At 42.9% G+C, this 15,588-nt stretch overlaps 5 protein-coding genes across 5 annotated transcripts; 2 read left to right on the top strand and 3 right to left on the bottom strand.

The window, feature by feature from the left end:
• Positions 1 to 1,264: 1,264 nt before the first annotated feature.
• EAE98_005452 (uncharacterized protein) lies at positions 1,265 to 2,589 on the bottom strand. Its single transcript, XM_038953074.1, has 3 exons — positions 2,349 to 2,589; positions 1,947 to 2,286; positions 1,265 to 1,891 (listed from the first exon to the last, which is right to left on the bottom strand). Exons 1-3 carry the CDS (start codon positions 2,497 to 2,499, stop codon positions 1,855 to 1,857), a joined length of 528 nt encoding a protein of 175 aa, XP_038810916.1. The 5' UTR covers positions 2,500 to 2,589; the 3' UTR covers positions 1,265 to 1,854.
• A 261-nt stretch (positions 2,590 to 2,850) lies between these two features.
• Positions 2,851 to 3,623, top strand: EAE98_005451 (uncharacterized protein; the record flags this gene model as incomplete). The annotated part of the gene is made up of 4 exons (XM_038953073.1): positions 2,851 to 2,874; positions 2,952 to 2,960; positions 3,040 to 3,111; positions 3,162 to 3,623. The coding sequence occupies 4 exons, from the start codon at positions 2,851 to 2,853 to the stop codon at positions 3,621 to 3,623; spliced, it is 567 nt and encodes a 188-aa protein (XP_038810915.1).
• Positions 3,624 to 4,214: 591 nt separating this feature from the next.
• On the top strand, positions 4,215 to 5,026 carry EAE98_005450 (uncharacterized protein; the record flags this gene model as incomplete). The annotated part of the gene is made up of 3 exons (XM_038953072.1): positions 4,215 to 4,287; positions 4,591 to 4,663; positions 4,744 to 5,026. The coding sequence occupies 3 exons, from the start codon at positions 4,215 to 4,217 to the stop codon at positions 5,024 to 5,026; spliced, it is 429 nt and encodes a 142-aa protein (XP_038810914.1).
• Positions 5,027 to 7,394: 2,368 nt separating this feature from the next.
• EAE98_005449 (uncharacterized protein) lies at positions 7,395 to 9,039 on the bottom strand (the record flags this gene model as incomplete). The annotated part of the gene is made up of 4 exons (XM_038953071.1): positions 7,395 to 7,946; positions 8,006 to 8,473; positions 8,525 to 8,973; positions 9,033 to 9,039. The coding sequence occupies 4 exons, from the start codon at positions 9,037 to 9,039 to the stop codon at positions 7,395 to 7,397; spliced, it is 1,476 nt and encodes a 491-aa protein (XP_038810913.1).
• A 2,679-nt stretch (positions 9,040 to 11,718) lies between these two features.
• On the bottom strand, positions 11,719 to 13,732 carry EAE98_005448 (uncharacterized protein; the record flags this gene model as incomplete). Its single annotated transcript, XM_038953070.1, has 4 exons — positions 11,719 to 11,874; positions 11,928 to 13,410; positions 13,506 to 13,632; positions 13,714 to 13,732. 4 exons carry the CDS (start codon positions 13,730 to 13,732, stop codon positions 11,719 to 11,721), a joined length of 1,785 nt encoding a protein of 594 aa, XP_038810912.1.
• Positions 13,733 to 15,588: the final 1,856 nt, after the last annotated feature.

Below are 15,588 nucleotides of genomic sequence, written 5' to 3'. Positions count from 1 at the left end.
TAGCACACGATCCGCAACCCCCTTACCAATCAAACTCTATCTTCCCCTATCAAACAAAGGAGATCTTGGAAAGGGAATTCATTTTGGTCCAATCAATCAATTCACAATCATGATTCATGACATGTTTTTCGATCTTCGATCCTGTACCGCCAAATCATGGCCCAATATTCGAATACACATCTCACGTCAAGGTATCACTTTACCCCGCAAACCTGGCGTGATTCTCTACCATGTACTTATTAGACATGCATACGATATACATACATATTGGAAATCAAGGGTCTCATCATCTATCTGATATGAAGATAGCATTATTTACATGTTGAACACCTCATCAAAGCAAAGCATTGTCGTATTCGTACTATTATCTAAGCAGAGGAGTATCAATTTATACTTTTATACTCTTATACTTCTCATACTAGAGCATCCTCAAGGCATCATCACATCAAAGAACAATGCAACTGGAGATAGAAATCGAAGTCTATTGAGGTCCATCGATCGAGCACGAGCATTGATTCCAATGATGTGGTGGTCTCGGTGGTGAGCTTGGAATGTGGGGGGATCCATATAAACCAATGACGAATTGACTACCACACCACACCATGCATTTGGGGGATCAAATGAAAGAGTTTGGGGTAAGGTTAACCCTTGATCATCGGTGTTTTAAAGTTCCGATGGCCGACTTTGATTTTCACTCCCGTCTGCTGTTTCTGATATCGAAGATTCAAAGTATCCTGGAGGCTTAAGTAGGAATCGATGGATTGATTTTCTTTTTCAAAATAGTCTCATAGTCTGCCTCCACGGCAGTGGCCCTCGGAGAGCCAGCGGAGCGTCATTCTCCATTTTTCATTCTCCCATTCATCAACAGAAAGTTAGAAATTCAATTGACAGTGTGGAAGACAACATGAAGGCAAGCCCTCAAACCCCCTTTTGCTCGCTCGTTCTACTCGAATTTCATTTCATATTTTCTTCATTCCTCTTCCAGATTGTAATACATACATAACATACCCGTGGAAAAGAAAGGAAGATGAAAAGAAGCAAACAATTGTCCATTGACTTCAAACATAGCTCCGAAAATCATTCAAGCGCAGATACTCTATAGTAATCTAGCCCAGTTAACTTGACTTCTAAATTCCAGCTCTCGAACATCAACAAGATCTGGAGAATGTTGAGTAAAGCTATTAGATACCTAGTATATTCCATGAAACCTCTACGACTACACACTTGTGCAATCTAATATGTTGCCAAATACCTTATTGCTCACAGATTTTTGTTTGTTCAAAGGTATGGGTGAATACTTTCGAAGTTCACAAGAACTAGTATATATAAATTGAGGGTGTTGAAGATTGGTTTTGATTTTGCTATAAATCTATTCTATTGCACATCCATCAATGAATCTAGAGCAATCTAGAATCTCACACTCTTGTTTCTCAATGCGCTGAAGCAAAAAAACGCCATACTTGGCTCATATCTTCCATCGCTTTGCTCCAGTACCAGTACCCGCGATATTACACCAGTCTGTTCAGAATATCACCAATAACAAGCAAGTTAAAATGTGAGGTTGGTGTGAATTTTGTTTTATTTCATATCACAAATATGCAATCAGCACTTGCAAGAAAAGCCGGCAAGCCGGTCGGTCTCTAAGGCCGCAGACTTGATCCGAATAGGAAGCAAGCTGAACAGTTGGATGAACTGCTTCATTGTAATCTGATCCGTAGATGCAGTAAAGTACAACCAATGATGCCCCTTGTTTTCCTGTCAATAACTCCATAAGCCCACGTTACGACAAAATCCTAAAGAACTCGCCGAATCGATACACTAGAAGCCCATGCCATATTTTTTTGATTGAAACGCTTATCTGACGATACCCTCGAAACGGTTCTTGAACCATCTAAGTTGAAATGTTAGCACAATCATTGACATTAAATTCTTCGGTGAACACATACTTGACGGTCTCATCACGCTTGATCTTGTGGTTGGCACCAATGGAGGTCTTGCAGCGACGACGCTTGGCAACACGCTCACCTGGGCGGGTCATGCAGGCGTAGAAATCCATTCCGTAAATACCGATCGCAGGGTCGTACTTGATACCGAGATCGATGTGTTCGGAGATACCGAAACCGAAGTTACCGGTCTCAGAGAAGTTGCGCTTGCGGAGCTCATATTCCTTGACCTTCAATCCACGCTCCAAAATTTCCTCAGCCTTTGGGCCACGGACGGTGACGTGAACAGCGATCTTTTCGTTACGACGGATACCGAAGGTACGGACAGTGTATCTGGCCTTGCCTGTGGTTTAAATGTTAAAGGAATTTCCCAACGAATCATTGCTGTAATTGGTGGATGCCTACTGTAAACTGGGGTTTGACCACTCAATTGTTCCAAAACTTTGGCAGCACGGGTAAGTCTGTCACCAGATTCTCCGACGGAGATGTTGAGAACGAGCTTCTGGATTTTAAGCTCCTTCATGGGGTTTGCGGTCTTCTCTCCGGATGCAGCCATTTTGAATGATGCTGTTACGATTAGTCGTGGGGAATTGTCGTTTTTCGTCGTGGATCGTCAAATTCAAAAAGAAATTCGAAAAGGTCCAAAAAGTTATATTCGCTAATAAGTGCGCAAACCCTAAAAGGTGGGCGACGATGTTTAGGTAATCATTTTGTGTGGCCTCGTGTTTGAGGCTTCAATACTTTTTCATTTGAAGCTCGAGCCAGCCTTGTACAATCTTGAAGAACCTCATATCAAGAACTCATATACTCATAATAGAGCTGTGAAATCAAAAGAAGTCATCGAACTTCTATACACATTCTTTGAAACCCAGAGAGCCGTAATAACGCGCACTCAAAAGTCATCATCATGGCGAACAAGCAGGGAAAGATGGTGAGTTTAAAACCCCCTTCTTAAAACCATTACAAGCTTGTGTTGACATTATAGGCTGACATTTACTCTTTCTACAGGCCGGTCTCGTATGTGATATCCTTCAATGCAGCCATTGCAGCTTTGCGCGACCCTTTCGACCTGAGATGTGGACTGATTGAGTTATAGATCAACTACCGGATGAGAGTGACTATGAATGATGGGCGTCAAATGGTCGGACAGATGTTAGCATTTGATAAGGTCGAATTCCTATGCATCAATCACAATGGGTCATGCTAACTATTCAATAGCACATGAACCTCGTTCTCGCCGATACCGAAGAATTCAGACGCGTCAAGCGCAAGGCACCAAAAAGTACAGCTGCTCCTGGAGCTAGTTCCACTGCACCACCTCTTGTTGAAACCGAAGAAAAGCGTACATTAGGTCTTACTATTATTCGAGGCACACACGTCATATCTCTTTCTGTCGAATCACCACCACCAGCAGATCCAAGTTCTCGTTTAGGTGCCAGCGTCCCAGGTGGTGCTGTACCATCAGCTGCTATGGCCGCTGGAACTGGAATCGCGCGACCAGCTGCTGGAAGAGGGGGCTTGGCTGGTCCTGCTGTTGGAATTGGTGGTTTCCCGGGTATGCCAGCTCCTCCGCCATTTGGAAGAGGTGCACCACCTCCAGGATTTGGTGGTGGATTTCCTCCTCCAGGTTTCCCTGGTCCACCTGGTCCACCAGGAGGTTTTGCTCCACCTCGCAGATAGATATCTGAAGAACAATGGGTTACACGATCGTTTCAAATTGAATCTTAAAGAATATTCTCAGAGGAGCAAGCTGCATGTAATCTGATGAATGGTCAAGGCATATTGAACATGATGATCGGTAAAGAAATAAGAGAAGAGAGATCCAAAGGAAACTCATGGACATGCATGATAGGGGCAATGCAGAGAAGGTTAAATTCAATCTGAATAAAGGCGTTGAGGGGTGGCTTTTGACTTCACATACCAAAATTCGCAAATTTGTAGCATAAAAGCAAGCAAGCAAAGCGACAACGCTAATTGAATTCTATATAATTTTGCTCATTCTCGCAATGCAGGTGTTGTAGTTCTCACTCACATCATTAAATTGATTTAATCTTACCATCTTCTCTTCTCATTTTCCCCTAAAACTCACCCATTCAAATCCAGTCCCGTCACCACGTGACACTACATCAAAATATAATTCTCGGACAAATTCAGGGTAAATCCGATCCCAGCACGTTGTTCCGTCCGTCCCATCAAAACCTCTTTTGGCAGCTGGGTAACCAAACAACAACAATCACTTCACCATCCAGAATACCTCGAAAAATATTCAAGATGGCTGCGTTGGTCAAAGCAATTAATGCGAAGATTCGTAGTAACCCTGCGGTTAGCTATGTTTGTTCTACCCGTAAGTTCTTCTAATCTTTTTAAACCGGGAAAGAGGGTAGGAGGGAGAGAGCTGGGTTTCGGGATGGATGGGCATTGGCAGGATCAAATTGAGAGCTGCGTGAAGGAATCAGAAGTGGGCTGAGGAGGTGAAAGTTGATTCCAGTGTTGGGAAAGATTGAGTGTGAGGATCAGGAGAATGGGTGGGAAATTGACGGGTTAGAGAAACTCGGATTCCAAAATCCAGATTTGGCATTCGCAGCTCCGGAATCTCATAGAGCGTATGGAATATATACATGAGATTATCTTCTAACACTATGATCAGATTTCTGGGGTCCAGTCTCCAACTTCGGTATTCCCGTCGCCGCAGTAATGGACACACAAAAGAGTCCTGATTTGTATGTCTCTCTCTTCTCCCCTCTTCTAAATCTAAATTCAAATCTTGAAAACCAAGTAGCTAATTATTTTCCTCAAATAGGATTTCGGGTAAAATGACTTTGGCACTCTGCATTTACTCCGCAACTTTCATGCGCTACTCCCTCGCTGTCACACCACTCAATCCTCTTCTCTTTCTCTGCCACTTCGTGAATGAAGGCGCACAACTCACACAGGGTTACAGATGGATGCAATACCATCAATGGGGGGGTAAAGAGGCCGAAGCCAAGGCAAAGATCGGAACTGGGGTAGAGGGTGTTAAGGAGAGTGTCGTGGAGGCTGTGAAGAAGGCTGAGGCAAAGGTTGAGAAGGCTGTTGGAAAATGAATTTGCGGCGTGGAACATGAGAGAGATATGAGAAAGGAGAGGAGAATTGGTGACGTGGGAGAGGCGCTTTGCAACACTGTACTCGTACAATGGGTTATGGGCTAGGAGAGATGCAGATGCTGGAGTATCAAAAAGATATCGGAGAGTGCGTGCGTGCGTTTGTGCATTTCACCTAGAGGGGGTAAAGCAATGCAAAAGATGAAGAAAGATAGATGATGGATGGAATTCTTAATGCAATTACGGGCTGATACCTATTCAATAAAAAGATCACGATTTTTGCATTTTTGAATTTGGCCGAATAAGTATATTTGTTCGTTGCATTGATGTCTAATCGAGCTTTAAGACAGCTTTGATTCTTAAGAATTGTTTGTTCACTACTCGCAAAACCACGAGAGACCAAACCTTCGGATGGTCTTCAGTAAACGATTTGGTAGATTCCAAGTTTGTTGAGTTAAGACGGTATATATATACATTGCATACTAGGCCAGTATCTAACACAAGCTATACAACAACCCAGCCTGGCATCATTCAGATATGGATACAAAAGGGCTAACCATCAGACCATCAAATCTCCCAAGCGGCGAGAATCGAGACATCCGTTGATTAACATGTTGGTCTGCGGCACAGACAGATTGCGGCACGGATTTCATTTCTGGGGATATGTGGGTACTAAGTGGTGATTTGGTGAGGAGTGGTGTTTGGAAAGGAGATTGGGGATTGGAAATAAGAAGGGGAAACAAGATATGGGAAGGGGGAACGGAGGTGAGAGGTGAGGGTTGAGAGGTATGAAAATCAATAGGTTGATTAAAAGAGGAGTTGTGGGAGTTAAGCATGTGAAATGATGGGATTTGTTAAGGTGATGAACGGGGCAGGAGGGGAGGGGAGGGGAGGAAGGGAGGGAGAATATAACGTCAAGTGAGAAGAAGGAGTGTGAGTAGGAGTAGGCTCGTAGGGGAACAATATACTCTACTATGTTGGTAGTAGGCAGTTGGTTAATTGTTATCGAGATTAGGATTGAGATATCTCGTATATGTAGATGGTGCGAGTCTTGATTAGGTATCCTACCTACGTAGGTAGTATCATTCGTATCGTATCATATCGCATCGTATCGTATCATACCAATTTACGGGGAAATGTAAAATTCGATAACAAGGTTAGAAAAGGAATATTCTTACTTAGTGAATATTAGGTATTATATATTAGGAAATGCGAAATTGAAAAAGATGTTTTGTGTTGTATACAAGGGGGGGGAAGGGGGGTAGGGTATCAATTCCAACATGATCATACATGTTAGAACCTAGGAAGAAGAATGAAGTGGTGTGCTGGGGTTTCATCAATGTGGCGCTGGTATGCTGTTAAGATTGACTTTTAAGATTGTGGGATCGTGGGTATTTGGAGAGGGAGGGGGGGCAGTGTTGGTATACATATGTGTGTGTGGACGGGGGATAGATTGCCTATATTGCATTGGGAGGAGAAATTGAGAGATGAGATAAGAGGGAAATTGGGTTGGCAGGAAAGAGAAGATGAGAAGAGAAGAGAAGGAAAGATTCAAGATGTGGATTTCGAATGGATGGAATGTAATGTAATGTGATGCTGTGAGTTTGTGGGTATAGAATGTGAATTGATGAAAGGGAAATCAAAGACCGAGAATCACGCATCAAGAGTTAAGCGACGAGGAGAGAGCAAAGGTACAATAGTAGGTAGGTAGGTAGATAGGCATTCTTTCATTTTCATGGCGCACAATCAATCTAGATAGCGAATCTTCCAACTCCGGATTCCTAGGCGTATTGTATTTCCAAAATTGCATCCAGCAATATTAATGTAGATTTCAAGTCCAGCTTCTTTCTTTTCAACGAGTGGGGGCTTCTTTTGGGTTTCTCGGGTTTCTTTCTGAGTCCTGGTATCGTGGGAGTGGATGTGTTTATCCTATTCATCCTTTCATCTCTCTCTCCCCTGGTTTGTTTGTTCGTTCGGTTGTTTCATCCGCCGATATACCGTGGTAGTGCAATGCTACCCCTTGCCCCTTCATCCACACCCTTTCATCCATACATACACTTTAACTGTTAAAGCAAAAAAAGAAATTGTAAACGACTGCAGCGTTATAGGGAGTATCTTCCAGCCAACCGACCAAACTCCGTCCATCAAAAAGATAGTTTAGAAAAGAAATAGGGAAAAAGAAAATAAATGTCAAGGAACAATATAAAGTACGGGTGTACTGTGTGTGTATGTCCTAGACACCAACCACACACAAGAACCCAAATTCAAATCCAAGTCCCAGCCCAAGAATTCCAAAAAACTATCCACCCACCCTCACACCACAGACCCAAATAAATTATCTACATTCACACCTTCTTATTCTCCAACAATTCTATCTCCCCGAATTCGGAAGCGGACTAGCATATGCACCGGGTATCGGTACACTAGCATAAGTTTGTTCGCCCGGCGCCGCATCCACATGTTCCACAACTCTCTGTTGTTGCTGCTGAGGTGGTGGCGGCGGAGGAGTCTGAGCTTCGAATCCTCCCTGATCCATCTTCGGCGTGGCGCTTTGCACTTTAATCGGAGGTGCTTGTAGGGTAAACGGTTTCGCTGCACTCATTCCACCGTACGGCTTTGCCTCTACAAATCTCGTTCCATGACCTTCCTCGGCATCCGGCCCATTCTGATACGCGCTCGGTGGGAATTTCGGAGATTTGGCGTATTGGGAGTAGGAGGGGCTCAAGGGGCCAAAACCAGGCGTGTTGGGTGCAGATTGGGAGCGGAGTTGAGCGAGGTAGAGATCTGAGCGAGCGCGATCGCGAATGGCCATGGACTTGCGAAGTCGTTGTTTGGAATAGTAGCGGTAGAAGACGACGCCGTAGATGGCGATGGTGATGGATTCGAGGACGACTTCGATGATGCAACAGACGAGACCCCAGGACTAGAGTGAAGGTGTTGGAATGAATTGCGAGAATGAATTGAACGAGGGGAGAAACTTACTTGCAATCGGCAGACTAGGGCATAGTCTACTTCTTCTTGAAATATTTCTCGTCTTTTGTTGTCGACACATGACCAGCCCCAGATATCTTTGTTATTTCCAGAGTTTCTTGCACCCTGTAAGATACCAGCTGCTACTGCCCACATAACTGTACTGAAGATAAAGTAGGCGACTGCAAAGAGCGTATAATAAACCGCAACCTTCTCTGCTCGCTTGTGGCCTCCTTTCCAATAATTGTAGAAGACAACTAGACAAAGTGCAAGTGATACGCAGGATACTGAAAGAACGACTATTTGAGGCCAAGTCTTTGTACCCTCTGCCCAGGGCGGAAGATTGCTTCGGGCTGGTAATGATTTGGTTGCGTTGAAGATGGTGACGGAAGTTGAGATCATGGCGAGAACGATTAGACTGCAGCTGAAGTTTACAAATCTTAGGAGTAGCTTTGCTACTCTGACTCTGGTCTTGACTTTCTGCTCAATTGTTAGTATAAATCAAGATCATTGTCTTGAAGATTCTCATACCAAGTCCTTGACTTGTTCCTTCTCAGTCATTTCCTCATGCTTTTCTAAAACCTGTTCCTCTCGAAATGTCGGACTTAATGGGTTCATCATTCTTCCCGGCGTGCCGGGTACTCTTAACGCGCTTTTCAATGGTGATGATGGTGTGAGTGGCATCTCAACCGGAACACCTTGAGATTGTCTTTGATTATCTGATATGTAGCCGAAGCCAATATCGGAGGGTTGTGATTGAGCCATGTATGCTTGTGATTTCGGGGCGTGGGAATCTGATGTGCTTGGAGGATCTGCAAATGGTGATCTCTTATCATCTACAGGAGAATATACAGCCGTCGCTTCGGCGAATCTGGGTGTTCGAGGAACTTTGAGTGATGAAGCTGATGAAGCTGTAGATGAATCGCTAGAGGATCGGGGCTGTGTGAGGGGAGGTGGACGCCTCTTGTTTGTTGGTGGTGCTAAATAAATCAATGAGCATACGGATACATCAACGATAACTAATAGTCAGACTACTAACATGACATTGTGATGAATTGAAAAGGAAGGAAGGACAAATTGACGCAAGTTACTAGAGTATATCGTGAGGCCAAAAAGAGACTTGACCAAAAGCACTATCAATGGAAGTGCAAGCAAGTAAAATGGTTAAAGGAAGAAAAGGTTGTACAATTAGAGACCAGCTACCAAGGGAGAAAAAAGACAAAACAGTTCTTGAAGATGAGGGGATGCCGTAGGGTTTTGTGTAGCGCGCGCAACAACGACAAAAGCAAAAAATTGGAATAAAATACCAGGCTTCGTACGACTGTTTGAAGAAAGCGGGAGATGGAGAGCAATGATATGACTTGTAGACCAGATGCAAGACCAGGATATCGGACACCTAGTGGCCAAATATTGGCCTCGCACTGAAGGGAAAGAATATAACTGGATGAATGGTGGGGTCTAACCTTACAGATATTGGGACCGAAATAGACGCCCGCTGATAGTGTGCATCAAAGATGCGTTTTTCTATTCGCACGAACTAAACAAAAGTAGAAAGTGTGTGGTTCTACCCGTCGATATATTGTCTAGATCGATGGGGGCAAGAACTGCGGTCTCAACACAAGGCTGAGTGAGATTTGTTATAAATGATTCGACATTTGTTGGATTTTCAGCCACGAGAGGAATATCAAACATACGCAAAAGATACTTTTGAACATGCAGAAAGAGATGGAGAAAATTGAAAACGATATAGAAGACAGAAAATTGCAAGCAGAAATTACACGGTTAGAAGCAAATGAGTAAGGTGGTACTACCCATCTCTCATCTTTTTTTGGCGCCCACTCTTCACTACACCACCACTCAGGGCCATTTTCTGACCTGGTCTTTATCAATGATTTGCAGAGCGGGGGATTTCAATTCCCTTCAATACTCCCGGGCTGACCTCTTTGGCACTTTGCATCTGCATATTGGATGTGTGAACGATGCAAACCAGGATATGATTGGAGGAAACCGATATTAATGCTTGAAGGAAACACATGCGACTCATGATGCGAGTGAGAGTGAAAATTGAATCTTTCGGCTATGATTTGTTAGTGATATACATGCTGCTTTTAAATCCGAACATGGTGTGCACGATGAATAAACAGGGGACCACAATCACAATTTATGTATTGGCTTCAAAGTTTTGGTTGCATTTAACAATCGAGATAAATCTTACACAACTAAAACAGCAACTACTCCCCCAGCCTATCCGCATTAGCGAGGACTAGCTCGGGCGGTAAACAAACATACTAAGTATGTCAGCACCAATCGCGATTTATCCATCCTCCCCCTTCATCAGCACGGACTTGGCGGCATCTACTTCTGTAAGAACGACAAGTACCATTTCTGATGGACCCTTGACCAGCATCACCAAAGTCTCTATCTACCGTATTGATCTTCAGAATCCAATCAATCCTTCATTATCAGAAGAAGCTTGGACATCTATCGTTTGATCATTCGATAGAGAATTTCAATATCGATTGATATCCAATAGATAGATTTTCCTTCGATATTAAAGAACTATTTTTGCTATATCATATTCTATACTAACTTTGTCTACGGAGTATGATGGAAAAAACTACCAGGCAATTAATCATAATGCAAAGGAATGCCCATTAGATTTATCAAGCATCCACGCACCGCACTACGCAGGCTTGAGGCAGGTACCATATATAGATAGGCAGGTACACACACATACACATTATCCATCCAGATAAAAGAATCTATATTTAAAAGATGTGATAGTACACGCATACACATTCATCCGTATTAGTATTACTGGTTGCAAAATATCAATAATAATAAAATGATTACATAGATCGAATTATCAATTCAAATCATTTTTCAAGAGAAATTTTCCATTCAATTCATGCAATCAATTCCAAGATATTTCCCATGTCTATGTCTGTTTCTATTTTAAACAGATCAAAGACAAACAAATCACAGTCCAGACGCCTTTGCAAATTCCCGCTCATCCGTTCCATTAGAAATCTAGATGTAACGATAACCATAACAATGATGATAATAATAAAATAGATCATAAGCATGAGTACCTAGGCTATTCTCCCAAAGTCCGTATCCCATCTGAATTGAATACTAGGCAAGCAGTTACCCGTACGAACACCCTTACACTGGGCTGTTGCACGAGAGATACCGTAGTTCTAGTGCTGACTCCATTCACCCATCATCTGTCCTCTCAGGTGTCGAACGCACCAGTGAAAAGCGACATCACAATTTACGAACGCCTTTTCAACATTACCGAACCCCAGATGATATAATAATGCTCTAAAAAAAGTTCTTTGCATGTTGCAGATTCATGTTTCCAGTTGAAAGTCATGGCTGCATGTCTGCGCCGATGGGTCGACAAGAACGGTCTTATCATTTCCTGCCCAATCCTACGTTTCAGGAAGTCGCAAGAATTCGATGAATTTGTCTTACTCTGATTATGCACGTGGATTATACTACATATAGGTACTCCATGGTCATGATAGCAAAGCAAAAAATGTGCCTGAAAGCTCAATTGAATTGAAAAATAGTCACAAATGTTGAATTTTCATATCACGTTACGCCCTGTGGGTCGTTTCTATGGTAGGGTATCTCTAGAATTTTTCCCTCAAATGGGTTGAAGCAAGGTTTCCAACCTTGCAATATCCGCTCGCTATCCCGAACCTTACGAAATAGACAATTTAGTGGTGGAACAAACGAATGCTTTGCTCGACAAATGTGATGTCAAGCTTTTCAGCAGTTTCAAAGACATATGAATCATTTTGACTGCCACTTGGTGCAGCAATGTACTTAACACCTGATCTTGCAGCACGGTAGACATTGTCGATGAATGGGAACTAGTCAAGTTAGTAGTGCATAAAATGAGAGAATAGAAATAACGTAAACTTACAAATGCATCACTGGAAACTGCAACTTGAGTGAGTTTCGACATCCATTCTTCTCTCTCCTTTTCGGTGAACTCGGCAGGAACCTCTTCAAAGAAACCTTCGTATCCTTCACGCTCTGGACCAGATTTTGGCAATTCACCACTGACGAGGAGATCAATTGCATTGCTCTTGTCAGGGCGCTTGGTACCAGTCTTGAACTTGATACCCAAAACACGTGGATGAAACCTCAACCACCAGTTATCGGCCTTATCTCCGGCAAGTCGGGTGCAGTGAATGCGAGATTGTTGACCAGCTCCCAAGCCAATGACTTGACCATTTAGGGCGTAGCAAACAGAGTTACTTTGTGTATATTTCAATGCGATAGTAGCCACTGTCAAGTCTCGGACAGCTGAGTCGGAAAGAGGAGCGGACTCTTTTGGTGTAATGATGGAAGAGAATGACTTGGGGGAAATGACAATATCGTTGCGGCGTTGGCTCAAGTTGATACCATAAACGGTTCTTGTCTCTTGTGTAGGTGGTGTGAAGTCGGGGTCCATTTGAAGGACAAGGTACTTACCACCCTTCTTTTTTCTCAAGATCTCAAGGGCGGCATCCTCGTAGCCTGGAGCAATAACACCATCCGAAACTTCTCTTGAAATAATCTTGGCAGTTGGAACGTCAACGATATCACTCAATGCGATCATATCTCCGAAACTGCTCATTCGGTCGGCACCTCTGGCACGTGCGTATGCTTGAGCCAAAGGAGAATTCTCCAAACCAGCAATGTCATCGACCATGTAGACTTTACGCTCATCAGCTGTGAGAGGAACACCAATTGCAGCACCTGCAGGTGAGACGTGCTTGAAACTGGCCGCTGCTGGGTGACCAAGGGCGGCCTTGAGCTCCTTAACTAAAGGCCATGCATTAAGAGCGTCTAAAAGATTGACATATCCTGGGGAGCCACAAAGAACCTTGAATGGCATAGGTCCCTCACTGACGTAGGCTTGAGCAGGCTTCTGGTGTGGGTTGGCACCATATCTCAAAGCAAGTTGTTGTACACCCTCTCCAGCATATTGCTTGCGGAAATAATCCGAGATGGAAGCGTCATAATCCGCAGTATGTTCAAATGCCTTCAATGCATACAACTTTCTGCTACGCTCTGTGACATCACCCTTCGCAAGCTCTTCCAAGAATTCTGGATAATCTCCTGGGTCGGTCAAGATTGTGACTCGAGTGTGGTTTTTGGCAGCAGCTCTGATCAAAGTAACTCCTCCAATATCAATATCCTCGACAGCCTCAGGGATTGTAACATTAATCTTGTTGATTGTCTCCTTGAAAGGGTAAAGGTTGCAGATGACGTAGTCTACTTTGTCGATGTTCTGCTCTGCGAGATCTTTTTCGTCGGATGCAAGGTCGCGAGCAAGGATCCCGGCGTGAACTGATGGATGGAGTGTCTTGACTCTACCACCCAACATCTCTGGGGCATGAGTGATTGCGGAAACATCTCTAATTTTACACGTTAGAGATGTAAATGATATATTATCGCATTGGTGATAAGGGTTTCAAGGTCGAAAGGTTCAAAGGGTAAGGGAGCGTCTTACTCAACTGGGAAACCAGACTCTCTAATCATTTTAGAGGTCCCACCTGAAGCAAGAAGACGAACATTCTGCTTGATCAATCCCTTGGCCAAATCAAGAAGCCCCTTCTTGTCATAGACAGAAATGATAGCTATTGAATCATGTCAGTCGAGGAGGTTCTATTAATTACAATCTTTCCTTTCTCTATTTGAATGGCATAAGACTAACTGACCAGTCTTTTGGGCAGACATTGTGCTTTGCTGCAAGAATCTGTGTGAGTGAAAAGAGTAATCGACACAAATTGAAGGTAAAAGAGATGGGAATTGAACAATTTATCACGTACTTTAAATGAATAGAAATCTGGAGATTCTGAATCAAACGATGAAGTTTGTTAGTTACAAATTATAATTCAACGCGGGGCAATAGGTCAGTCAATAAGTTTTTTTGTCAGGCTTGTCCCATTTCGCGGGTTGAGTGGTGGGGTGATTGACACTAATCCCGAGATGGTCTAGATCGTGGATGATTAAGCGAATGAAAAAAAAATCGAAGATAAAAAGGTTCAGACACTTCCCAAGATTTCTCTTTTTCTTCTTCACAAACTTCTTCGGAAGTACAACGCATACATCACATTCGCTATAAAGCATTTTCGGTGAGAAACCCGTCATCATTCGTGATGATGTGAGGTTTCCACGACCTTGAGAATCGTCAGTCGAAATGGAGAGAAATTGATCGATCTTGGGTGCGGCGCTTCCTTTTTCACTATAGGAAGGGTCGCAATGATTGGCCATACATTCCAATCTTTGTAAATTTGTATTTTTGATTTGATGCATTACCTTGTCATGGTGATGAAATGAGTGATGAATGGTTGCATGCTGTCATGAAGGTTGTTGAAGTACACCTGATGCCACAACGTATGAACCTGATATGTATGATCTGGATGGTGGTTGAATGTCTGGCATTTGACTGTTGTCGACACATACAAGATGCCGTGCAACACCGAATTACCATGATGTGATGCGCCATGCAAGTGGTCTCTAACTTATCAATATCGAGAGAGTGATGATCACAGATTATCCATACAAGCCCATGAAGCTTTTCATGTTCGACGAATGTGTCAAGCAAATTCATCCGGGTGAATATCCATCATCTCAATTCTGACTTGTCATGACTCATGAACCCATGTAGAATTAAACCTGTGAACATCACTCATCTTGGTCGTTTTTGCAGTTCAAGCTTATTGTTGTGTGGTTACAGTCATAGATATCAGTATTAGAAAAAGCAAGACCGACCGTACAAGATGTGCCATACATGCATGCTAAATAAGCAGGTATGGAAGGAGTGATGCTGCACGTCGCTATCTCAGGTGTACGAACTGATGACTTGTTCAAGAAGTATTTACCTATAGGTAGGTACGTGAATCATGTCTTGTTGAGGAATCCCTAACTTTGCACTCTTATTCTTGTACACTTTCATTTCCATATCAATCTTGGAAGTTGAATCATTATAATTAGCATTACGCAGGGTGTGAATTTAGAGCCCGATCAGCCTTATGTTCCGAGTACTAGGTGTGTATATAGTAACATTCTGGACAAGTTTATTGATTACCACTGCGGCAATGGGTTGCTGACTTTCGGTCCTTGAGAAATCACAGATTCTGGAGAATCTCAATGGAGACTGCTGAAGGTTATTGATCTTCCGAATAATCGAATAATAGTCTAGCACTGTTCAGCTGAACATATGCCATCGTAGAGTCTCTGAAATAGAGTTGCGCATTGTATTGTCACATGAATGAAAACCGTTCAGACCCACAAACCTCAAGTGTTGCTACAATTCTACATCGATCTGTACGGCAAGTGTCAAGATCGCATCTTGCATCTTTACTCCTGCAATAATATTTGCTGTCTTTTGATTCACGTCAATACTTTGGAGGTTCTGCTATATGCGGACACTCACAAATTAATCTTTATAATTGTAAAGTTAAAGTAAAGTCTTTTTAAAATATTGTCAGTAACATGCTCTACACGACCATTTTGCATGACATTACTTGTATCCCAAAGAAACATTTAGCCCTAGATTGAACATGAAATGCCAATCATCAATGATGTTG

Source organism: Botrytis deweyae (genome assembly GCF_014898535.1).
Source record: "Botrytis deweyae strain B1 chromosome Unknown BDEW_010, whole genome shotgun sequence".
In the NCBI taxonomy this organism is placed as follows: domain Eukaryota; kingdom Fungi; phylum Ascomycota; class Leotiomycetes; order Helotiales; family Sclerotiniaceae; genus Botrytis; species Botrytis deweyae.
This window is presented reverse-complemented; position numbering and strand designations above follow the sequence as displayed.

What these genes read in the sequence shown, in the direction of transcription:
- EAE98_005452 (XM_038953074.1), bottom strand. Translation starts at nt 2,499, where the DNA reads ATGGCTGCATCCGGAGAGAAGACCGCAAACCCCATGAAGGAGCTTAAA. An exon ending in TGGTCAAACCCCAGTTTACA is followed by an intron (nt 2,287 to 2,348) that starts GTAGGCATCCAC and finishes TTTAAACCACAG; the next exon opens with GCAAGGCCAGATACACTGTC. An exon ending in AAGCGTGATGAGACCGTCAA is followed by an intron (nt 1,892 to 1,946) that starts GTATGTGTTCAC and finishes ATTTCAACTTAG; the next exon opens with ATGGTTCAAGAACCGTTTCG.